Below are 26,184 nucleotides of genomic sequence, written 5' to 3' on the forward strand. Positions count from 1 at the left end.
ACTTCAGAGTACACAAGAAAATCAGCAATGAACAGTTAGAAAAATGTATCTACTGTGTCGGTTTTAAAGGTACACTATGCAACCGGTGTTGATTTTCCAGTGAGGCTCCCTCCAGAGGGCGAAAGTAAAAGTGCACTGTCGTAAATATGCACAGCTGTTCTCCTGGTTTCTCCGTCAAGCCAGGCGCGGTTGTTTTGAGCTTAGCAGCTGCGTTCACACTGGACGTAGCTGGCGCGACAGAAGCAGCGAGTTTACATGCAAAGTCAATGGTTGACGCGCGTCAAGGCGCAGCAAAAGGTCCCGCGGCGCGTTTTGAGCACCAGGCGCAGCACGTCTGAGCAGCTGAAGCAGCGCGTCGGGTGCGTTTAACGCAGGGAGAGAGACACAGCGCTGATGATCACTCCTCTTAAACAGTTTATTGACGCCTAAATTAACTTAAAATGCAGAAATCTGCCGGCAGAATATGCAGTTTGGATTATTTAGATGAAAAACACCTACCAGCTGCCGCGGTGAACCGCTGCTGATGAAGGGATCCATACTGTCGGCGCCCCGCTGGTATGTGGGGGTCTGAGCGGCTCCGACAGAAAAAATATTGAAGGCAGGATAATAATCTGAATGAACTTACTGCACTGATTACGTTTTCAGGTGTATTTTCTCACTTAAACACATATTAAAACTACTTTATTCCCACTGATCACAGTAAATATAGCTGCAAGGCAGAGAAAGGATAGTGAAGCTCCGCCCAACGCGCCTCAGACACAGCCAGAGCAGCAAAGCTGCTTCAGCCACGCGTCAGAACTAACTGGTACAAGCAGCAAAAAGGAAGCAGCAGACGCGATTTTGCTGCTTTTGCTGCGTGAACGTAGCATAACTGCACAAAGATTGCCACTGTGCTAGCAACGAGAATGCTTTTAACTGGGGGCGTGTAGCAGTTCTCGCCGTAAAGCAAGACTGACTCTCACGAGACTTCTGAGCCTGTGGGTGCGGGTCGGTGCTCCTGCAATTGCAAGTGCTGTATTTCCCCCACAGACCACCTGGGCGGCCGAGAATACCTTTGTTCAACCTGAAATGACTCATTTAGTCATCCATAACGTTATGGAACACATTAATTAACTGAAAAATGTTGCACAGTGTCCCTTTAACAGTGAGTAATGTTACCTGAAAAAAAGATGGTGTCATAGACTGGTGTTGTATGAATTCACATATTTTGAATCCTTTCTAAACAAGGACCATGACTTTGTCTCAGAGACAACCATTGTTGCTACACCAAATAAGACAGGTACAGTGAGGCATTTGTTTTCCAACAACTTGTTTGTCGTCTCTGTGACTCTCCCATTTGACCTTTTCCTTGCAGGCTCCCTGGAGGATTCGACAGGCCTGTCCTCCTTCCAAAGTACCCCCCGGGCCCAGGGGATGAGAGCCACTATGTCTGGGAAACTTCACAGCTTGCCTGCGGGTACTCATAGTAAAACACAGTTGTAAGCGCAGACTTGTTGCCTTGTTTAGATGATGGTGCTGATAGTGCTCTTATATACTACATAGCAGAATATTTATATTCTACATAAATAAGAGCATTTCTGAATCAATTTCTTGCAATAAAGATTAAAAGATCAGCCAAGCAAATGCTTATTTTTATTTTATTTATTTGTTTTGTTTTGTTTTTTTTTACAAATTGTGCTTATTGGGTGTTGAGTATTTTCTCTAAACTAATAATTTATTTTGGAATTCCAATAGGTATGGCATTTATTTTTATTATTGATTAATTTGCGCTTTTTTTATCTGGTTGAGAGCTTTTAAGATGTAGTAGGCTATAGCTATTTTTAATCTCAAATGCATTACTCCCAACACTCAATGGTGGAACAATTTAGATACATTTTATTTGATTAAGCTTTAATCTGTATTTATCAATGCAAACAATACAAGTTCATTTCACTATATAAAAATAGATTAGATCTTTATTCAAAGTTTAGAACTATACTTTTAAAAATGTGTTGATTGTAAAATGTATATTAAATGTATATATATATATATATATATATATATATATATATATACATTTATAAGTGCTGTCAATCGATTACATTTTTTTAATCGTGATTAATCGCATCAATGCCTAAGTTAACTCGCGATTAATCGCATTTTAATCGCACATTTTTTTCCTGATTGAAAATCATTTAAATACTCTCGATGACATACAAAAAAATACATACAGGCTAGGTTTGTGCCAATGTTCTTTTTTTAAAATGAAAACAGGTCACAGACACTGATTTATGCCATAGAAAAAAAAAAGCCCCTGAAAACAGGCTGATATAAAAGACAGTCTTTACAGTTAATACAGTCTTTTGAACAAAGACAAGCATTTTACCCTACTGCTATAAAATGCAGTAGAGTTAACATTAGATGTTAATTAACCAAGATAATAATGAACAATTTTCAATCAATACATCAAAATCAATAGACCGACATCACTAGATGGAGGTAGTCTATGCCCTAGAAAGTTACTTTTCAGCCTCTTAACAAAAATGAGAACACACACACAAGCACCCACCCACCCACACACACACACACACACGCGCGATACTGACCTGTGACATACACAGACAGCAAGAGTGCCGTAGCAGATTCCATTTCACCTCAGTAATCTGTTTTCTCAGCGTATTTCAGGTTGCTACTAGTTACCAGACACTCAACTTGTTTGTTAGTGGTGGGGCTTAAAGAAAAGGCACTAGCGTCACCCAGTGTATGAGCGTCTTTTTCCCTTGAGGAGCTCCGCTCTCGAAGCCTATGAGAAATGCATACACTGGGGGAAAATAGCCCCGCCTTCCCGCAGGCTGCAGCGGGATGTACTTGGAAAATTGTACCATAAAACCACATAGCGTTAATCTCACGTTAAAAAAATTATCGCCGTTAAAATGGCCTCGCGTTAACGCGTTAATAACGCGATAATTTTGACAGCACTAATATATATATATATATATATATATATATATATATATATATATATATATATATATATATATTTATATATATATATATATATATATATATATATATGAACATATTTTAAATAATTTACATAATTTGGTATGAAGGAAAATAAAACAAAAAAATGCTTCATGTATAAAATCTAGCTAAAATATTAATACATTTTTCAAATTTCTTCAAAGTAGGTTTATCTGCTTTGAAACATCAAGAGCTAAGATGCACCTTTTATGTAATTTATGGTTATTACCGTAGTGTTTGAAAATACCATCTCACAACAGAAAAGAGATATAATCTATTTAATGGCCCTGCACGTTGCTAAATGAAGGGGCAGCAGTCTTAAAACCACTGTTTCTTTTCACTGGTATATGCAATATTGAATTTAAACAGAAATATTATTTGGTAACAGCTAGCCTTATACACATATATCCCACACGTATATATATATATATATATATATATATATATATATATATATATATATATATATATATATATATATATATATATATATATATGTGTGTGTGTGTGTGTATTATACACCTTACATATGTAATGTATTATTTACCAAATAGTTTTATTAATCTCACCCATAGAATGCATTGGCCCCAACTCGACCATGAAGGAATAAGCGGGAGATAAATGGATGAATGTACAGTGTTGTATGAGAAAAGCACTTCATCAATGTTTCTTCTTTTGCTACCAATTGCTGAAAGCAAGATGTTTTTTTTCTGCTATGAACTCTGCTGTTTAAAATGAGAACTACAGGTGTAGAGTGAGTCTGACGCTGCTAAATACGAGGCAGCACCATTATTCCTTGAAAGTATTCTTGGGCCAGTGATGGCTTGTGGAGTTTTCCCCAGGGGGGGCTATAAATTCAAAATAGACGTATACAGTACCAAAAAACTCAGGTCAGTGACTAGAATGTCGGGCTGATCACAACTAAGGGCAAAAAGTCGCTGACCTGGCTATAAGTCCAATCTGATCCCAGTGGAAGGGGTGGAATCCAGGAGGGAGATTGTCCACCACTTGCCGTAGTGACTTCCAGAAATGATGATGAGCTGGCACCAGCCGACGCTGTGGAGGCAACAGTGTCTGTGAGGGAAGCAGACGCCGTATCCAAAGCAGGTTGACAGACATGAAGATCAGAGAATCAAAGAGGTACCAAAGGAGAATCCAAGCCTAGGTCAGTAACAAAGTCCAAGTTTGGTAACCAGCAGAATCCAGGAAATAAGTCCAAAAACAAAACTGACAAGCAGACAAGAGCAAGAAAAAAACTCAAATATACAGAGGTAGAGAACAGGTCAGAATCACAGAACATTAACTTAAATGCTAGAATTACTCTTACAAAATAGCTTGAATAATAATTTGGTGCTGATGGCAGGCCCACAAACAGCATAAATAGCAGAAGGAACCAGGTGGAAACGATATGCAATAATCGGCCCCTAAGCCAATTAGGCAGGTGAGCAGGAGTAAGTGAAACTGCCAACCATCAGTTCCAAGACCATGACAATATGATATCATAAACCTAAAAAAAATAAGTAACAGTTTAATAATGGAGAAGCTATGAGTCAACTTTATATTTTTGTCCTATATAAAAACTATTTACTTTCTCAGAATGTGTTTGTTTTAAGAGCAGCTAGGCACACCTAGATAAAGTAGATGATATTATTTCCCATGTATAATCCCAGATTGTTCATTCTTCTTTGCCTTTACCAAAAAGGCCTTTAAATCAGTCCTACTTGTCTTTATCCATTCTGAGTCAGATCCTGACGTTTGAAAAACGAAGCAGGAAAAGCAGAATAAAGAGTTAGCCTCGATGCTTGCAGTTAGCCAAGCATTGTAGCTAAAGCAGGTCCTGGAAAAAGACAGAGGGCCGGATTTATCAAGATCCAATTTTGCGTGCAGTAATTTGCGCTCGCAAACTGGAATTTTGCGCGAGGGGCTGAACCATGGTTTGCGGGTGATTTAACAAGAGTGATTGCGTAACTGGTGGCAGGTGCAAAACTGTTGGAGACGCCCTATTTAAATGATGGTTTTGCGTGTTTTGTGGTTTGCGGCAAAGTAGTTTGTAGTTTGTACAAACCTAAGCTGGTATGTGGCTGAATTTCACTGCAGTAAAAAAAAAAAAAAACAGGTGCTTTGTATTGGCCTGTAGAAAAAGGCCACAGGCGCAGGGGGAGAACCCCGACCCCGTCGGACAGCACTTCTGAAAAAACAAGATTGGGAGATCCCAGGTCTCGCTGCAACCGTACGCTGGAATGACCCAGATGCAAAAAAGTGCAATGTTGCAAGGAGTTTTGTGATATCTGGTATTGCGTGGGTCCTCCTTGTGGCTGGCTCTAAATCCATTCGGAGTTCCCCCAACAGCTCCAAAATGGCAATGCTGGATAAAAGATATGTTTTGATGATCCTTTCTTCCTTTATTGCAAAAATATTCACACGGAGTGAAAAAATGCGTTCTCTGCGTCCCCTTGCTTCATTACGATGTCTCCTTCTTGCGACAATAACCGCTGCCATGTGTGCGCAATTACGCATACAGGCCATATGCACCTTCTTTTGAAACGTGTTAAATATAGAGTCAGATACCGTTAGCAAAATTGCTTTCGGGTTTAATAAATCACTTTGCGAGTGCTAAATTAATATATTTACATGTTCTCCTCCCACAAGACGCACTTTTGCGTGTAAACGCCCCATATTGCATATTCATTGCAGAAAAAGTACTAAATGGATTCGAGAAGCTATTTAGCACGCTTTAAAGACCAAATCCTTTTAGCACGCTGTTGATAGATCAGTTTGTACATTTTTTAGCGTGCGCAGTGAAATAGCTCACGTTTTTATACACGCAAACCTTTGATAGATCCGGCCCAGAGTGTACTATCTCCATCCGTCTTTGGACTGCTGATTTATTTTGATGTTCGGCTGATCATGTCCGAACGGTTTTAACTCCAGCTTCTCTTAGTAAGTTTGCTTCCCTTCTGCGACTCGGCCTGTCAATCACCTGTACTACAACTGTGACAACAGTTCCTGCCACCTCAGCGTGCAGCTTTGATGTGGCCTGAGCTCTCCTATACCTTTGTATTTCAGAAGCTACTGCGCATGTACAACTTTTAACGACAAGTCAATGGGCAAATATTTTTTTCGTCCTAGGGAGTTAATACGTCACCAATCTGACGAAAAAAATAAACAGCTTTATTAGAGATTAAATATTTATCTTGCACTTCTAAAAAATATGAATATATTTTGAAATATCTAAATTTTGACTATGTAATCGCTTAAACTACATTCATTTCATTGTCAGGAAATTATTATTTTAAATATAAAACTTGTTTTGTCTTCTTTTCTTATTTAAACAAACACAGTCATAACAACCTGAAGCAAAGTGGCCCTGTTCCAAATTTTGACACTCACTAAACCCAAACTTTTTTTCTATTTATTTTTTGTTTTTTATCTACAAATACTTTTCTAGTAAAATAAAAATTTGCTCATTTTTAAACTGCCACACAAGATAGCTGTGGAATTAGTTTCTTGCATAGAAGTAGACAGGCTGTTTTTTTATTCATCTTTGCCATGACACAAGTAAAGCTAAATTAAAATGTCTTATCTAAACCAAACACAATTGCTTTGATTTTAAATTTTTCATGTAAATTTTTTAGGGTTACTCACTAGATCTAAGAAAGTAGAGCGCATTAGCCCAGTTCTAAAGTCCTTCTAAAGGCCTTGTTAGAGCTAAGAGAATACACTTTAAAATCATTCTGTTAGTCTATAAAACACTGAACGAATCAGCACCTCAATACATAACAGATTTGATGTCAGCGTATCAACCTCCCAGAGAACTCAGGTCTTTTAGTTCCAGCCTACTCTGCACACCCAGAACTAGAACCAAACATGGAGAAGCAGCATTTAGTCCCTATACTCCACTTATAATAAACTCCCAGAAGACTGTTAAAGTGCTGAAAACCTGAGTTCTTTTAAGTAAAAGTGAAAAACCCATTGGTTAGAACTGCCTTTGACTGTTAATGTTATCTGTTAACTGAGGTGTTATTAGTTTAAGTTTGTGGTCCAACTGTTTTATTTGCTTTATTACCTTTTTTCCATGCTTTTATTTTAGCTTTTATTTTCCTTATATGTTATTGTTTAACTTATGTGGAGCATTTTGAATTGTATTAGTACCGAATTGTGCTATACAAATAAATTAGCCCTCCCTTTATTTTCTTTCATCAGTTTGTTTATCATCACTGGTTTCTGATGAAATCGTCCACTTATAGTAATAGAAAGTGGATGAAAACAAAATATGAAATGAAAACAAAAAACTCAAAACAAACTGAAAGAAACCAGAAAATACATATCAAAATGATGACTTATAAAATGAGTGTGTATACATATAACGTTGTATGAGTTTGGATGTAGGTCATGATTAAAACAATAAGGTTTTCTGTGCATTTTGTGTCTCAATGATGAAAGATGTTGCAAAATGTCTCACTCTTGACCCAGATACTCCCTCTCTGGAGCATATAAGACATAAACCTGCTTGACAAAACAGAACATTTCTTTGATACTATTTTCAACAACTTATACGAACTGAAAAAACCCAAAACCCCAAAAATATCCAATGGATTATTTTAAGTTACCCACACACACAGAAACACACAAAAAACAATCAGGGTTAAAATGATTTTAAATGCTGACATTTGACAACTAGAGTCATTTTTTTACAGTGAAGGTAACCTACTGAGAAAATGCAAAACATGATGAAGGTGCAAGCACGTATAAATCTGCGCTCTCTTGTGGAGACAGCACAGGCAGCTTTAACATGAGGGTGTGGGTGGAGCTGGAGGTTCAGACCTGCTTTACCAGCTCTCACTCAGAGTTGATAACACAGGATGTCACCAGTCATCGCTTGAATGAAGAAAGCTGAAATGGACCTCAGATCACTCCCAAGTTTCTCTTTTCTGCATACAACCCAGGGAGAACTTTAATAGGATTTTTTTAAAGTATGCTGCTTTATAAGCCATTCTTTTTGACAAATTTGGTTCTGATGTTCACAGCTTGGTGCTGCTGCTTCACAGACAGCATGTCGTATGAATAATGTTTGCTTTAAAAAACTAACACTAAACTTCTCTTTATGGCGAATCATGAGTGACTCTAACTTGAGGAATGAAAGTAACTATGGGCTGCATTTGGACGCGTTTAACACATCCGCTCTGGAGCGCATCTTTCCAGATGACAACATCACAAAATGCGGTAACTTCACCATGGACCCGCAGGTCGTCGGCACCGGGATCTTCCTCGCCGTTTTCATTCTGGTGGCCATCGTTGGGAATATTTTGGTCATCCTGTCCGTAGTGTGCAACAAACACCTGCAGAACACCACAAACTTCTTCATCGTGAACTTGGCAATGGCAGACCTTCTGCTGAGCATCATCGTGCTGCCTTTCTCTGCATCCTTAGAGGTGCTGGGATGCTGGGTGTTCGGCCGGGTCTTTTGCAACATCTGGGCAGCTGTGGACGTACTCTGCTGCACCGCATCCATCCTAAGCCTGTGCATCATCTCCATAGACCGGTACATCGGGGTGAAATACTGCTTAAAATACCCGAGCATTATGACAGAGCGAAGGGCAGTGGCCATCCTTGCGCTTGTGTGGGTTTCTTCCACGGTGATCTCCGTGGGACCGCTCCTTGGATGGAAGGAACCTCCACCGGAGCATGAGTCTGTGTGCGGGATCACAGAGGAGCCGGGCTACGCGCTCTTTTCTTCGCTCTTCTCCTTTTACCTCCCGCTCCTGGTCATACTGGTTATGTATTTTAGGGTGTACGTAGTGGCCCGCAGGACCACCAAAAGCTTGGAAGCGGGGGTCAAACGGGAGAGAAACAAGTCCGCGGAAGTTGTGCTGCGGATTCACTGCCGCAGCGTGCTGGAGGACGCGCGCTCCACCAGCTCCAAGAGCAGCAAGAATCACCCGTTCAGAAGTTCCCTCTCTGTGCGACTCATGAAGTTCTCCCGGGAGAAAAAAGCTGCCAAAACTCTTGCTATCGTGGTTGGGATGTTTATCCTCTGCTGGTTGCCTTTTTTCTTCTTTCTACCGTTAGGTATGTTAAAGTGTTATTTTTTCCTTATTTTTCAAACTATTCACAATGCACTAAATACCTTTAAAATATTCTTACTAACATTGATTCATAATATTTAGCACTTTGAGGTACTCATAATCCTGAATCTGCAATTGAAGGCCCAACTAACTTTAGTGAAATTGTGTTAAAGTAACCAAATCAAAATTAAATGTGTCATGCATTGATCTTCTGCTCTCCATTTTATTAACTACTCTGCAGAAACACTTTATTGCATAAATTACATCTGAGATATTGGGGTCTGTCAAACCAACTCTGCCCCCACATTGAAGGAAGTGTTTAGTAATTCTTCCTTGCAAAATACCTGGAGCTCAGTTTGATTGGATAGTGTGGAAGTGTCTGCCATCATGATTTTTTGGTCAAATTTGATTTATGTTTTGCTGTTGAAATCACAATTGAAACACATGCTTTATTCCAATTTATTTCATTGCTGTTCGGAATATATATTTAATGCTGATTTCCTCCTCAAAGGTGAATCCTCTCCAGTCTCAAACCTTTTGCTGCTTCTAGCAGTTCTTAGTTTAGTGCATCTACGTCTCCCGACCTTGTAAAAGGCACTTCAACAGTATGATGCCACCATCACGCATCAACTTAGCGATGGTATTTTCACAGCAATATGCTTTCATTAATGCTCTCCTTCCTGCGATGTTAAGTTAATGGCTATGTCTTGGTAGGTTTACGGTTAGGGTGTATCGTTTGCATTTTCAGATGATGGATTAAATATTTTTATAGAGGATGTTCATATCTTTGGATTTTTATTAATAACCTAATTCTGCTTTAAACTTATGTACACATTTATTCCTGATCTGTCAGCTGTGTCCCTGGGTCTGCACAAGCCTGTTTGTTTGCTAATGTTCTCTAATAGACCTATAGGCATTTACAGAACAACACATTTTATGATACGGGTAAATTACAAATAGTTTTTTATCCATGTATGACCCTTTTTCATCGGCTTATATTTATGAGTATACAATTAAAGGGAGGTAAATACAAGCAGCTATAATACTTTTTTATATTTTGCTGTAAACACATTCTAAAACCATGGAGCAATTTTCTTCATATCCACCACCATGAGTTTTTTTATGGTGGTCTGTCACCATCATCTAAATTGGATTCCTTGTGAAATTAGAACTTGTGCATTGTACTTTAAAGATGAAAGCTATTAATGGAAATCCTTTTTTAATAATTAATACATTTACCACATTCAGAGTGATTAAGCGTTTGCTATGTCTATGCAGGTCCACCAGTTTGCAGATTTGGCTGAAAGTGCAGCACCTTTATTAATTATTAAGACGATTTAAATTAACCAGTTTGAGAAATTAGACCTCTTGTACAACAAAGTGTTGTACAAGAGTGTTGAAATAAAATTATTTTGGAACTTTTTTTTTACAATACCTAGTTTTACTATGGCATTTACAATTATTAGGAGGAACAAAAAGATTGACAGTCATTTAAAAAGTTTGATATTCTGAAGGACAAAATCCAGGGACTTACTTTTATTGTGAATATTTCTAGCAGATCAGTGATCAGTGAACCCCCACCCCCCCAGAAAAAAAGACATTGTTGACTGTTCAACCATTTAAGAGAAGTCTAACTAGAGCAGCCTTATAATCAATATACTGTGATGGTTTCCCATTATTATTCTGACTGAGTCTGTAAAAGTTTTACAACAGCTAATATGATTCGCCTGAAAGAGCAGCCAAAAAACTGGCATCATTCTGAAATGAAAGCAAATGCTTCGAATTCCAGAGGGCTTCGAAGCATTTAATATTTATAGAGGATTTAGTTTCATACATGTAAAGAAAAGGGAAAGGTAATGGAAAACTCTTGATATTGTGTACTTTTTTGGGGGGAGGGTGCATTCTACTAACATATTTACTACTTTAATTCTTGAAAAATATATGTCAGATAAAATGTAACAAATATTGTTTTAACTTTGATTTATTTTAGGACTTATCTTCTTTAAACAAATCATATGACTTAAACCTTTTATTTGTCAAACTTTTGTTGTGTTTGATTTACAGACACATGTATTGACAATATAAGGAAGTGCAAATTTAGTACATTGGCTATTTCCTCTCTGGATGTTTTTTTAATTTTGATTGAATTAGGCTTCTGTCTCCTAAACTCAATTTATAAACCCTAACTAATATCTAAAGATAAAAATGCTTTGGGGTATTTGTAAAAAAAATGAAGGTAACAACATTCAGAAATTACACTTTAAATATTTACATTTAGTTCATAGCAAATTTAATTTATTCCAAAAGCCACAAAAGCAGTTTTAAAGGCTCCATGCCACACTTTTAAGACTGGAAACCATTTTTTCTGTTTGTGTCTTTATTACTTGTTTATCCTATAGATAACAAAACCTGTCAGCGAATGAGGCAGATCAGTTTCTTTTTTTCTTCATTTTAGAATGTATCCATATATTATATGTATACAGCTAATTTAATGTTGATTTCAGAAATATAAAGATAGAAGGAAAGATTCAAAGAAAAAAGAAAGAATTGATCCGTTTATGTTTTGTGTGGTGCATGTATTGCATTGCGCTCTGGTGCTTTTGTTACTTGTTGCAAATTTCCTAATATGGATAAAGCAATACTTTTTTACCACTACAGAGATGGCAGATGCAGACAGCAGAAATGATGAAATTATGCCTTAGACATGACCCAAAATTAGTATAACTGTTGAACTATGAAGTTTTCCTTTTATTTTGGTTTCTTTTTCTTTTTGACAGGTAAACAAATGAATGAGCCTCATTACAATTCCCACAGCAACCAAACTCTAGTATTTGATTGCACATCTCAAACGATTAAACCATTTGTGAAGCTCATTTCTATCTCCGACTTCATGTAAATTATAAAACACCAGATTTGTATGAAAAACAGAAAGCCGAAATTAGCTCAAATATGGATCTAATCATTTACTTTAGAGAATTGTGTTTAATTCTGTATCTTTGGGGAGATAACTGAGTCCCAATAAGTGGTATAAGCTTCTAATCTGTATTATTAATCATGAATAGGAGTGTCAGGGGTATATTTTTGAAGTTAGTTCGTAAAACATAAAACTCTCATTAGAGCTTATATGGATTCAAGCTTGATTGAAACCAACTGTCCAGCAGACCTTTTGCTACAGACGCTGTTCAGTACAAGACTTAACGCCGACTTCCTCTGAGGATTTATTTATAAAAACATAACATCCCCACAGGGATTAATGGCGTACCATCTTATCTGTCTCTGTGGCCTGACTGCTAAATGACTGATTGATGATTATGGAGTGTCTTCCTTGCACATACTCAGTCAGACGCATTGATGTGGGTCGATTGAGGGGATAATCATTAATGAGTAACCTTTTACAGAAAGCCAGAGGTGTAAATTTAGCAGGCCGGGCCAACTCGGTCCTCTTTCTGTGATGATGCAAACAGAGACGAAAGGGTCTGTCTCATCTTTTAAATCATGCAGTTTTGCTCTGATACTACTGTAGTTAAACTACAAGTTGCCAAAAAAAAGAAAGAAGCAAAAGCAAGTGTGTTTTTCAGATCTAACTTCCTTTAATGTTTAAGAGATTATGCTTCTTATTGCATTCTATGTATTATCTCAGTGAATTGTTGAATATTTTGTGATTTGTTAAAAACAAGTAGTATAGCAACTTTATTAAAGAAATATTGCATAAGAAAAACCTGTAAAACAAATAGTGTAGACGGTTTGAAATTTTCCATCTGAACTGCTCAGCTTTTATAGTCAGCTTGTAAGGATTTTAAGCTCTACCGCAGTTACTGTAAATGTACAGTGAATGCCCTGTTTTTACCATTGTTGTGTTTAGGATATCTATGCTGGAAAATTTTTTTATTAAAAATCCATCCATATGAAGATGTACCCAACCAAGAAAAAAAAAATGAAAATGAAATGAAAAACATGTTCAATTATTCAGTCTGCATCTTGAATGACTTGGCATAACTCAAACCATATTTAACTTGGACCACAAAACAACCACAGATCCATCAACAGAAGTTTTTACAACACAAGTAGTGTTTTAAAAACCACCACTGTGGTTTGAGGTAAATTCAGTGACAAATGACCATCATATGACAGTTGTCGCATAATTCTAAAATTTAGAGTGCTAAAACTAATTCTTAAAAAATAAATTTTCTTCAATAAATTTTATTTATATAGTGCAATTCCACATACCAGGTGTTCTAAGGTATTTTACAGGAACAACTGAGTAAGGTCAGTTAAAAGTATTCTATCAAAGGATCTTATTTTTGATATAATCTCATAAACCCATTATTGCTAAGAAATAGGTGGTTCCTCTATTATTGAAGACAAATATGCTGCCTTTGTTTTCTGAAAATTGTTTTTCTAGATAACGTAGGATTACTATCCATGTTTATTAAATTACTCTGCTGCAAATGCACCAGTTGTTTAAATGAAGCTCTAGCGGAAGTTCAATTGAAGAAACTCTGACTTACCTCTATCAATCAGAAGCTGATCCGTCTCTGAAGCGAGCCAATCAGCTTCGAACTACTCCACCACGAAGCCCAATCAGCGTCCTGCTTCCACTTTATAAACTTTCAAATCCTCATCCCAGCCCGCTATCCTGCAATCGCAATGTCGGATTTCGATTCAGACGACATTCACCCACCTCCATCCCCTTCTCCGCCATCGCAGCTGAATCGTCCTCCATGACACGACTTCACCTCAACCTCATCAGAGAGTATTAATCCCAGTTGTCACCATCCCTCGTCTCATCGCATTGGTCCGGCAGAAGACCACCATGTTGAGCCCGGTTCTGCCAGAGGTTTCTTCCCAAAGGGGAGTTTTTCCTCTCCACTGTCGCTTCATGCTTGCTCATCATGGACAGTTCACGGTACCTGCATCACCGAGCAGGACCTCTATATCCCGAGTCTGAGTGAAGCCCCGGCGTCAGCTCCCTCAGTCTTCTAGTCCCACAATTCTGCCCAGCAGATCACCTTGTCAACCAGCTCGGATCAAACCACCACCAGTTTCAGGCCGGGGGGAACATCCCTATTCACATTCATGTACTCATGCATGTTAAGCATAATTCAGCATGAATGTTCCTGCCGAGGTCTGAGCGCCAAAGACTATACTTTCTTATCAATAAATTCTTCTAATTATCTTTTCTCTCTGTGTGAGTTTTTCAGATTGAAATGTTTATGTTTAGATGTCAGGAAAAAAATGAGATTATATACTAACTTACTGTTTGTAGATTGTTAAGCACAAACATTTTAAGTGTTGGGTCAATGTCAAAATCATTTTAGTAACAGAAATAACATGAATGATTTAAGCAAATCAAATTCATCTTTCTTTAGCCCCTTTGACATTCTTCAAGCGCTGCATCATATCTGTTAGTGGCAGCAGTTAAACTCATGCTGCCACTGCATCAGTGTGAAGCTAGTTTTGTTGTCAGTGCACTGCCTGTATCATTTCAATGATACCTCAGACTGAAATACATGTTGTTGCCATCCTTCCTGTAGTGTTAAAATATGTAAATATGGCATCATATTTATGGCTGTAATCTCAGTTATTATATATACAGTGGGGAAAAGAAGTATTTAAACACACTACTATTTTGCAAGTTCTCCAGTTTCAAAATTATGGAGGGGTCTGAAATTGTCATAGGTGCATGTGCACTGTGAGAGACATAACCTAGAAAAAGAGTTTGCACTAGGGTTTCATGCAAGATCTCACCTCATGAGGTCTCAATAATCCTAGGAAAGGTGAGAAATCAGCCCAGAACTACATGGGAGAAGCGGGCCAAAGACCTGAAAAGAGCTGGGACAACCATTTCCAAGGTTACTGTTGGTAATACACTAAGACGTCATGGTTTAAAATCATGCATGGCACGGAAAGGTTCCCCTGCTTAAACCAGCACATGCCAAGGCCCGTCTTAAGTTTGCCAGTGACCAATTGTATGATCCAGAAGAGTCATAATATTTGGTCATATTTCCACCAACCGTGTTTCGAGGAAGAAGAATGACAAGTACCATCCCAAGAGCACCATCTGTACTGTGAAGCATTGGGGTGGTAGCATCATGCTTTTTCTTTTTTTCTTTTTTTTTCTTTTTTTCTGCATTTGGGACAGGGTGACTACGCTGTGTTACGGATTACTCCTTCCCTTAGTTAGAGCATTGACTTGACTTCCAACATGAAATCAACAGGAAACACAGCTAACCGAGGACTGGCTCTGAAGGGCACAGGGCATCAAGTTTCTGTTGTGGCCCAGCAGGTCTCCAGACCTAAGGTCATAAGGGAACCTTTGGGGGGAGCTAAAATTCTGTGTTTCCCAGTGACAGCCCAGAAACTTGACTGATCAAGAGAAGATCTGTGTGGAAGAGTGGGCTAAAATTAATCCTTCAGTGTCTGGAAACCTTGTGAAAAACTGCAGGAAACGTTTGGTCTCTGTAATAGCAAGCAAAGTCTACTGTACCAACTTTTAACATTGATTTTCTCAGGTGTTCAAATATTTGTTTGAAGCTGTGTTATACAAATAAATATTTAAAAAATCATATACTGATTTCTGTATTTTATTTTAGATTATGTCTCACATTGGACATGCACCCCACTATAACAATTTGTGACCCCTCCTTGATTTTTAAGTACGAGAACCTGCAAAATAGTAGTGTTCAAATAAAAATTTCTTCACTGTATCATAATTTAAAATATACTCTCTTTCCGATGGTTTATTATAACTGCAGTATAACATCTAAAAATAAGAATTACATTAATTATTCACACTTAATCTAAACTGAGTATTGGTATATGTCTTCTGGTATTTTTCCAAGTTGTGAGTTTTTTTTAGATATCCTTATCAGATTTTGATACAAAGTCTGGAGTATTACAAGACCAGGCTGTTTAAACAAGGTCTAAACCATGTCCAATTAACGTATTAATCCATAAAGTTGATGTATAGCTTCAGTGTTATTTTTAAAAACCTTTAGAGCCATTAGTGCCCTAAGATGATCTCAATAAGGAGCAAGTCGAAAGCATTAAATGTTACATAACACAAAAAACACAATATACCGGTAGTACTTTTATTTAGAATAACCAACTAAAGTCAAAAATGTCTCATTCTTATTTATTTATTTCAGATTTTAAATTTGAAGCAGAAAAAACAATCTTTTTTTATCTTAGGAAAAAGTGCAAATAAAACTGACAAATTAACATAACCACAATGTATTATTTTATCTCCACTTTCCTAAGACATTGGTCTTAAAAAGTTGAAAATCCTTTCAGGGTTCTACAGCTGCAGGCAACCGACCCTTGGCTGAATGAAAATATGATATTTATTTTTTTAAGTATATGGTTTAATTGGATGTATTTTTTTATGTTTAATCTCCAAAAATCATAACTTTGCTGGTATTTCTCATTATTGATCACCTGAAAATGACACAAGTGAACTAATGCATGTAGAAACCATGGCTCTTAACTAAAACATGTCCAAATAGCTATAGAAATAAGGATAGAATCTATTGGAATTACAGAGACCTGCACAGGAGCCACATATTTTAATTACACTGTGTGTTACTGTTTTCACTATAAACTGCAGGGGCAGAATTAAGTAGGACTTTTTTTCAATATGTATGGTTATTCAGTAAAGCAAAGATATTTGGCATATATTCACTGAACTTGATCAAAGAACCTGGTGGCCCCTGGAGCCCTAGTTTTCAAAGGTTAACTCTAAAATATGACATTTGCCTCAAACCTTAAATTTGAAAGCGATAACTCCCTGAGCTTTGCAACAGAGGTCTTTTCAGGACTGCACTCATATAAAAGAACTGTCACAAACACTTGCCTGAGAATTTCGACAGGTCTTTTGACTCTGGGGTTTGATTCTGCATGTAATCAAAAGTGCTCAGGTTGTGCTTGTTTTTTCTAGAAAAGATAAGCCAGTAAGTCTATTAAAAAAGCTGTGTTTAGATTTGAAAAGTTGCCTTCCAGGCATCAAAAACCTAAACAAGGTGAAAGGCAGTAAACAAGCAAAATGGGGAAAAAATGAGTTACCTGTTGTCATGGTGTTTAGCCTTGCGTCAGAGCAGTGAATCATGTGCTATCTGCCACAAAGGTGACATCATTTCACTAAGAAGTGTCAGAGTAGGACATCCCTCAATGCCTTCATTTGTATCAATACTAAAAGGCAAAACTGAATGAGTGTTTTATTAAAGTTGAAAATAAGATGGCATAAACCTTTTAAAGAAAAAACATAAACCTTTAAAAAAACATCCTTATTAAAACTATGCTCTGCTTTATGGTTCAGTAGAAGACGTTTTCATTCTGTTTGCATTTGTTAGTACACAGTGTGCTGACAAGAGATTAGATCAAATCAGCATGAGAAAATTATATGGAAGACATTGCCACATAAGAAAATTGAAGTTCTCGGCATGACATTAGCTCTCAGCTCACCAGCTTCTGTGACACTGCTTAAATCTGTGTTACATGTAAAGCCTGGATTTGAAGACTGGTAGGACAGATTAATGGATACTATACAACAGGAAACAACAATATTAAAGGAAATTCAGCATTTTATAAAAACAGACACAAAAAAAAAAAAAACTAATTTATTGTATTTTTAAATGTTCAATGTGTAAAATGTAATACATTTTGCTTTACAGCACAATAACTACCGTATTTTCATGACTATAAGGCGCACTTAAACATCTTTTTTTTTCCTCAAAATGTGCGGTGCGCCCTTTGGTGCGGTGCGCCCTATGTGTGTTGTTACTGCGACTTTTGAGACCTCCTCATTGAGGAGATGATGAAAGAGTGGCTGAATGTAAGGAGACCAGCTGTTTTTTTCCCACTCATCACCATTAATCTGTAACTCCATGCGTGCCCATCTCACAGCTGATGTGAAAAACATGGGGAAACAAATTAACGCTGTGCTCGCTGTTCAACCGCTCAACATCGGTGTGAACCGGACCCAGCAGGTGCAGCAGAAGCAGCGAGTTTACATGCAAAGTCAATGGTTGACGCGCATATAGGTGCAGCAAAAGGTCCTGCAGCGCGTTTTGGTGCAGCACGTCGGGATCGTTTAAGCATCTGATGCACCGCCAACGCGCTGCTGCTGCTCAGATGGAAAAATTGAAGTTTTGCTGCTGGACGCGCCGCATCAACCAATCAGAGAAGCTGATCTGGGAGCTGACAGCGAGACAGACAGCGCTCTGATGACATATGATATTAACGCAAATGAAAAGGCTGGGTGGATGCGTGGCTGAGACAGGTGTATGTGAGAAGACTAGGTGGTTTTTTCCACGCATCACCATCGCTGCGTGCCCATCTCACAGCCGATGTGAAAAAAAGGTGAATCAAATGAACGCTGTGCTCGCCGTTATCCCGGGGGTCTGACAAAGGAACTTCCACCGCTCGACATCGGTGTGAAGCGGCCGTTCACAGTAAGGCTGCGAGCGGCGTGGGAGCGATGGATGACAGACGGAGACCACAGTTTCAGGATAAATGGAAGGCAGCGCCGGGCAAGTTACGCCACCGTTTGCGGATGGATTGTAGATGTACTGTGTCTGCTGGCTCTGTTGTTCAAGCTTTTGCAAAAGCCGGCATTATTTCTGAGGAGCTGCGCTGCACGGAAAGTGACTCTGACAGCGAAGAAGGGGAAACTGGCATGTCTGATTTAGCGCAGCTGTTTAATTCAGAGGAATGCTGAGGATAACAGAGGATGATGACTTTGATGGGTTTGATTAATACTTTGTAATAAATACATGAATAAAGCACAATCATACTCAGTTTTGCTCCCGCTCTATTTTTCTACCTGAAAACTTAATTCAACAGCAGCATCTGGGCGGGTCTCCTCCTCTTCACCGCGGTGGCTGGCAGGTGTTTTTTCATCTAAATAATCTAAATCTTGCAGCTATATTTGCTGTGATCAGTGGGAATAAAGTAGTTTTAATATGTTTTTAAGTGAGAAAGGCCACCTGAAAACTTAATTGCAGTCAGTTCATCCAGATTATCTATTTCTGTCGGAGGCGCTCAGACCCCCACATACCAGCGGTGCACCGACAGCAGAAATCCTTTCGTTCACCGCGGCTGCTGGCAGGTGTTTTTCATCTAAATAATTTTAGCTGCAGGCACCAGGATACCGGTAATAAAAGCGAACAAATTCCATCGGCAGGTTTCAGGATTTTAAGTTAATTTAGGAGTGACCACAGCGCTGTGTCATCTGCGATGTGTCTGTCTCACGGCCAGCTGCCAGGTTTGATTAATACTTTGTAATAAATACATGAATAAAGCACAGTCATACTCAGTTTTGCTCCCGCTCTATTTTTCTACCTGAAAACTTAATTCAACAGCAGCGGGCGCGTCTCCTCCTCTTCAGCGCGGTGGCTGGCAGGTGTTTTTTCATCTAAATAATCTAAATCCTGCAGCTATATTTGCTGTGATCAGTGGGAATAAAGTAGTTTTAATATGTTTTTAAGTGAGAAAGGCCACCTGAAAACTTAATAATTGCAGTCAGTTCATCCAGATTATCTATTTCTGTCGGAGGCGCTCAGACCCCCACATACCAGCGGTGCACCGACAGGAGAAATCCTTTCGTTCACCGCGGCTGCTGGCAGGTGTTTTTCATCTAAATAATTTTAGCTGCAGGCACCAGGATACCGGTAATAAAAGCGAACATATTCCGTCGGCAGGTTTCAGGATTTTAAGTTAATTTAGGAGTGATCACAGCGCTGTGTCATCTGCGATGTGTCTGACTCACGGCCAGCTCCCAGGTTTGATTAATACTTTGTAATAAATACATGAATAAAGCACAGTCATACTCAGTTTTGCCCCCGCTGTATTTTTAAATACGCAGTAGAGGTATTTAAAGGTAGTAGAGGACATGTATCTGTATATAAAAAACGCGCCCTATAGTCCGGTGCGCCTTATGTGTGTGTTAAATACAGAAATGGCACACATAACTGAGAGTGCGCCTTTTAGTCCGGTGCGCCTTATGGTCGTGAAAATACGGTAAGTACAATAACCTTTTACCACTATGAAAAAAGGTGCCAATTTTATTTGAAAATGTAATAAGATATTTAGTTGAAATTACTTTGCCTGTGGACATCAGGAAAATTATCCAGCTACACACAACCCCCTCAAATAACAATAGGATGATGGTTGCCAAAAATATTGTACAGACAAATTGTTAGCTAATTGTTATACTTTAGTCACAATGCTATGCAGTAATATACACTTTGATCATATTTGTCACAATTTGTCACACAATGACCAAAGATTTTAATGCATTTCAGTTGGATTTTAAGTGAATAAGACTACAAAACATCAACTTTTGATTTTGACTTAGGCCTATATTTCAAGGCAAAACTGTAACTTTTAACCCAAATTTTAGCTTATTTTGAGATATATTAAATGATTTTTCAGGTCAGTGTACAGCATAATGTTCACAGCGCATAGAAGCTCCCTGGAGGCTGCCCTTCTAGAAAACTTGCCTATGTATCGTGAAAGGGACAGATCCATTACTGAAGGAGTCATGTGACCCTGAGTGCTGCTTTATGGCAGTCTCCACTTAAACACAAGAGATGACAGGCCTTAGAGTCTTAATTAGGCTACAAAAAACAAAACACATGCCTGATTAGACATATTTTTGCTTCTCTGATGTGGGATTTAATCTATAAGAATGACCTCTCAGTCTGCTTGTTCACAATGGTCTATGAAATTCCTAAACACTGAGGGAGAAATGTTTAAAATCCTGCAACAGTACAGTGCTGGTAATGAATATTAGGGGCGCTAAAATTGAAAGTAACAAGTCTAATACCCCTAATGGTTAAAAATTACACAGTGTTGCTTTTATTATGCCATATAACAATTAGTGGGTGCTCTTGACATATGTGTCAATGAGAGTATTTTTTTCCAGTGCCTATTATCTCATCAAATCTGTACAACTTCACTTTACACTTAAAGAGAAAAATTGCCTCAGCATGTCACTGCAATATCCTTGTGTTTTTATATTGTGCATTGATGGTGATTTTTAGATGTAGTATGTGTACCAGCCAAAATATTACTTTTTGGAAACATCTAACCAGAGTGCCTTCATCAGTTTTTCCCCTGTCCTCTACATGGCTTTTTTCGAACTACAGCAGGACATATTGTGGTACCTGTATTTCATATCCCTGCAGAGATTCGCCCCAAAGCTGATGGGCAGCCCACGTTCCTCATTGTTTAAATAAACACTTTGAACTTTCCAACTGCATATCTCGCCTCGAATTCTGGGTCCAACATTTTGAGTTCATTACAATCTTAGGATGTTTCTACCACTTAAAAGGAGTCTAAATGTGGAAAATTCAGTTGAGTGGACATGGTTAGGAAAGGCTCACCCCTGTCTATATAAGGTCCAACAGGTTACAGTGTTTGTCGGAGCACCAACACCAAGCATGACATCAAAGGAATTATCTGCAGATCTCAGAGACAGGATTCCTGAAGAAATCTAAAGAACAATAAGAAAAGAATTTGCAGCTTTGAAGGTCCCAATGAGCCATTGCCTCACTGAAGCACAGTAGTGGCAGCACAATGCTTTGGGAATGTTTTTGAGCAGCAGGAACTACCTGACTAACCAGGATAGAGGGAAATATAACTACAGCATTTGCTATGCTCCAGAGCACTCTTGACCTCATTCTTGGATGATGATTCATTTTTCAGCAGGTCAACAACTTTATGTACATAGCTAAAATCTCAAAGGAGGAGCCAGAACCACTCAATGAATGTCCCAGAATGGTCAGGCCAGATTTGAATCTGATTTAACATCTCTGGAATACCCCTTTGTGGAGATGTTTCACATCCAACTTTATGGACCTTGAGATGTATTCCAAAGAGGAATGGGCCAATCTGAGGACCTGAGGTTGCAATTCCTGCCAAAGATAGTTTAAAAGATTATTTCCAAAGGCTGTGAAAACTGTTTTTTTTTTTTTTTTTTTTTTTTTTTTTTTTGGCTTATTGAGAAGTGGGATTTAGACTGATCTGCAAGGCTTTAAACCTGGGTTTGAATGGCAACAAAGCCATTCTAAAGCACATATCAAGGTGCTCATTTTTGAGCCTGCATCAATATTTATTTTGATTATGTTCATGGTGGAGACTCCTGCTTCACAGCAGTAGGTTGAGTTAAACATACTCAAAATGTGCTGGGTCATCTTTGAGCATGTCTCATGAACATGCCATTTCACTTTTCTGTCACCAGTTCACCGCAGTTCTTCCAGCAGTCCACACTTACTTTCACTTTTTCTCATCGTCTTCTCCTTCTTTCCCATTGCCCTGCTTGCCACAGGTTTGCCTGCTGTGTCTAAAAGTAGCTAGCAGCAACAGTCTTGACTGACACAACTCATTGGCTAATTTGTATCACTTGTAGCATGGTCCCGGATGCTCCGGAGGGCCTTACCGTACAAACGGTAGAAGCAGCGCAAATGAAATTAGACAGTGCCGTAGGACAACATGTTTTAAATCCGGTTGGATCCGGTTTAGCAAGCAGGGGAGTCCGGATCCGGACCGCGGTCGACTAATCTGTGTACTCTGCTTTATGTCCTCTCTTTCCTTGAAAAGAAGACCAATTATATGATGTAGCTTTTGTTGTCTCCATTCTGGTTTGTTTGTGTGTGTGTGTATAAGTGAGGCTCTTTTCTGCTCTGAAGATCTGGGCATGTTGTTCAGTCTTCAATACTCCCACACTAGTGCAATTTAAAAGAAACTGCTGGATTACGATTCTCTGCCTGATCAACCATTGTTAAGAAAAAAGCTTCAAGTCACATTATGAGTATTATTGCTCATATAGTTAAGTTTATTTATCTGTTCGTGTCTCACTTCTCTTGCTTTCTGTGCCTCCTAGGTTCAAGACACTATTGAATTATTATCAAAGCCTTGATGGCTTTAGCCATTCCAACTCAGACAGACCTTCATTCTGGAAACAATCACCTGGTCTCCTTTTTAGTTTAATTGGATTTTATTTAGGATTGGTGTAAAGGGTGGTTTTCCATTCTATTACAAACTGTGCAATATGTGTTGGTCTTTCCCCAAAATGAAATTAAAATACGGTGACATTTGTGAAAATTGATAATAGCTCAGTAGGTTTGACGCTACTTAAGAAAATAGTGATAATTAATAATAATCTTTTCTTGATTTCTTTTGTTTTTCAGGTTCCTTTTTCCCAGCATTGAAACCATCCGACACTGTTTTTAAGTTTATCTTTTGGCTGGGATACTTCAACAGCTGCATTAACCCGATGATCTACCCTTGCTCCAGCAAAGAGTTCCAGCGGGCTTTTACTCGGCTTCTGAGATGCCAGTGTCATCAAAAGAGGAGGGTTCTGCGTCGCTTCTATGACCAGAGATGGAGAACAGCCATCAAGGGAATGACTAGAGAGCAGAGAAGGGACTACACTGCTGGTTATCCTATGCACGAATCCTGTGGAAGGTCCTTGATACACAAGAGGAAACATTGCTCACTAGGCTTAAAAAAAATTAGCCTTTTTTCACCATTACAAAAGTCCTCCTTCCAGTTTAAAGAAAAAGTAACTGATCTGTCCAATAAAATCAAAGGGGGCACAGGAAAAGGTTCCCCACCTGCCCTGAGTCAGGCTGATACAGTGGACACAGTCTCTATGGGAATTTACAGTTCCTGTGAGCAGAGCAGTTTTCAGTTATATGATCTGGCAGAGTGTTACGGCCTTAAAGAGACTGACATTTAGAGAGCCTCAGAGGGGAACTTTAACTATTTTCAAAGATCCATGCTGATCCAGCTTTCTGCAGACAGAGTCTGTTTGGGGCTTGATTCTATGGCCAGGAAATGGAAGAGAATCAACCCTTAGAACAATGAAACCAGCACACACTGGACCTAAAATCTTTACACCTTTTTAAGTTGTGTTTATGTACAAGATGTGATTAAAAAGCCAAAGTTTAGACTCCTTTACTTTATTTCATTTTAACACACATTCACATTATTCCATAACGTGGATGTTTGTCTGTTGATGTATTTTGATAAATTAGAGTTCTGACAGCCTCCTTGTGTTCAATTATAAGGCAACCAATGGTGTGTGTTATAAAACTGTGAAATCTGTTGACTTTTTAAAGAAAAGGAGGAACAAAATATGCTGCTTTGAAAAACCTAGACATGAGTCAAAGTGCAACTTTTAATTTAGACTCTGAAGTGTAATAAACACAATTGCATTCGCTTTCAGACAGGGAGGCTTTAAAAGAGAAGAAGAAGATTGTTTGCAAAGTTTAGATTTTCTTTCATGTATATGACAACTTGGCATACATATGTATATATATAATTGTAGTATGAATTTCCAAGTGAACACTAATGTGAAATGAATGTGCTTCTTTGCATTTTGTATTGTAATGTTTGTTATGTAAAGCAAAATAAAAGGGGAGAAGAATCACTTGAGAAAAAATCTGCTTTATTATATGGCTGACACAAGAACTTACTGTTCAATTAACTGCTTTAGAGGGTTTTGATTTGTATGTTTTCTCAAAAAGATCATACTTTTTATTGACTTTGTAGAAAAGTTAAAATTTATGCTGTGTATTTTGTAAAATAAATCATTGCTGATGATAATCAATTAAATTGCCTGTTGATACACACTGTGTATGACTAGCAAATGCATGATGAATGTAGCTGAAGTTAGAACTTTTTTCAGAGGTTGCCATTTTGTTCTAAACAAACGGGCTCTTTAATGTTTTGTTTTTACAAGAATGAGGCATGAATTTGGTCATGTCAAATGTAAAAGAAAATCAAACCATACTCTCTCACTCCCACCTCAAAATCCTGGTGCATGGGTAGCTTCTATAACCTCGAGCTCCCGATCCTCTGGTAGAGGACAGGAGCTTGAGGGTTCTTCACAGTATCTTAGATGTTCCTCGGGCTATGCTCATCTGGACTGAGATCTCGGGTGTTTCTCCTAGTATCCATTGGAGCCACTTCTCAAGTGTGGGGGTTATTGCCCCGGGTGCTTCGCTGACCATGGGCACTACAATTGCCTTCACCTACCAGCGTCTGTCTAGTTCTTTCCTGAGCCTTTTATATTTTTTTAAATTACTCATGTTTTTTTTTACGAGGATGACATAATTTTGGGATGGCAACTTCGATTTCTAAGGCTGTCCTCTACTGCTTTTCAATGATCACAATGTATGATTTGTTGGCCACAATCATTTTATCTGTTTGTATCTGGAAGTCCCACAGGATCTTATCTCTGCCATTTTTCAGTACCTTTGGAAGGGGCTCCCATTCTGACCTGGGGTCTTCAGCTTGTATTCTGAACAAATGTTTCTATACACTATACCAGCCACTTTGTGAAGTATTCCATTTATTACTCCAGTACTTCCAGTATCTTGCACCCTGCTGTGAGATACTGGATTGTTTCCCGGGCCTCCCTGAGATCTTGCTTGGTACGGTAGATGTGGGGCTCTATTGCTCTGGCGCTCAAGGCCTGCTCCTGTGCTGTCATGATCAGTGCTTCTGTGCTATTTTTCAGTACTTCTCTCTCTAGTAATTGGTAGGATTTGGTCATATGTTGTTGGTACATCCCATGCAGGGTTTTTTGTTCCCATGATGGTTCTTTCAGTTCCTTCTCTTCCATTTTTAATTGTCTAAGACAATTACTCTGAAGAATCTAGAAGGGAAACCCAAACCAGAAATCTGCAAGCTCTTAACCAAGCTCTGCCTCCGCCAAGCCCTCAGCCTGCCGACAGCCTCTGGACCCTCAAGGTCGCCCACCTCAGCCTGGTCCTCAAGAGAGAGGAAGAGAGAGAGAGCCAAGCCTGGAATCTGCCCGCCAGCATTCTGACAGCTTCTGCCCAGCTCTCAGCTCTCCTCCTGCCAGCACAGGGTTCCCAACCAGAAACCTGCCCGCCAGCACTCAGACTGTCTCAGCCTAGCTGTAGGTTCACCATGTAAAAATGTTATTCTCAGCTCAAATATTCTTGTTAATTTTTTTTTTCTTTTTGCCTGTTTTAGATGTTGAGTTTGGGAGTATTGTCAAGTCTTAAGTTGGTTTAGATAGGGTGACCAATCGTCCGTATTTCCCGGGACATATCCGTATTTCACGTCCTGTCCCGGGCGTCCC

General features: G+C 38.7%; 1 protein-coding gene across 1 annotated transcript; it reads left to right on the top strand.

The window, feature by feature from the left end:
* The first annotated feature begins 8,006 nt into the window (after positions 1–8,006).
* On the top strand, positions 8,007–24,677 carry adra1d (adrenoceptor alpha 1D). Its single transcript, XM_038274640.1, has 2 exons — positions 8,007–9,072; positions 23,258–24,677. The coding sequence occupies exons 1-2, from the start codon at positions 8,064–8,066 to the stop codon at positions 23,806–23,808; spliced, it is 1,560 nt and encodes a 519-aa protein (XP_038130568.1). The 5' UTR covers positions 8,007–8,063; the 3' UTR covers positions 23,809–24,677.
* Positions 24,678–26,184: the final 1,507 nt, after the last annotated feature.

Source organism: Cyprinodon tularosa, unplaced genomic scaffold (assembly GCF_016077235.1).
Source record: "Cyprinodon tularosa strain WSP-4 unplaced genomic scaffold, ASM1607723v1 ctg923, whole genome shotgun sequence".
NCBI classification, from domain to species: Eukaryota; Metazoa; Chordata; class Actinopteri; order Cyprinodontiformes; family Cyprinodontidae; genus Cyprinodon; species Cyprinodon tularosa.

Excerpts from the sequence above, each read along its gene's own strand:
- adra1d (XM_038274640.1), top strand. The coding sequence starts at position 8,064 with ATGAATAATGTTTGCTTTAAAAAACTAACACTAAACTTCTCTTTATGG. Across the intron at positions 9,073-23,257 it reads TTTCTTCTTTCTACCGTTAG|GTTCCTTTTTCCCAGCATTG; the intron begins GTATGTTAAAGT and ends TTTGTTTTTCAG.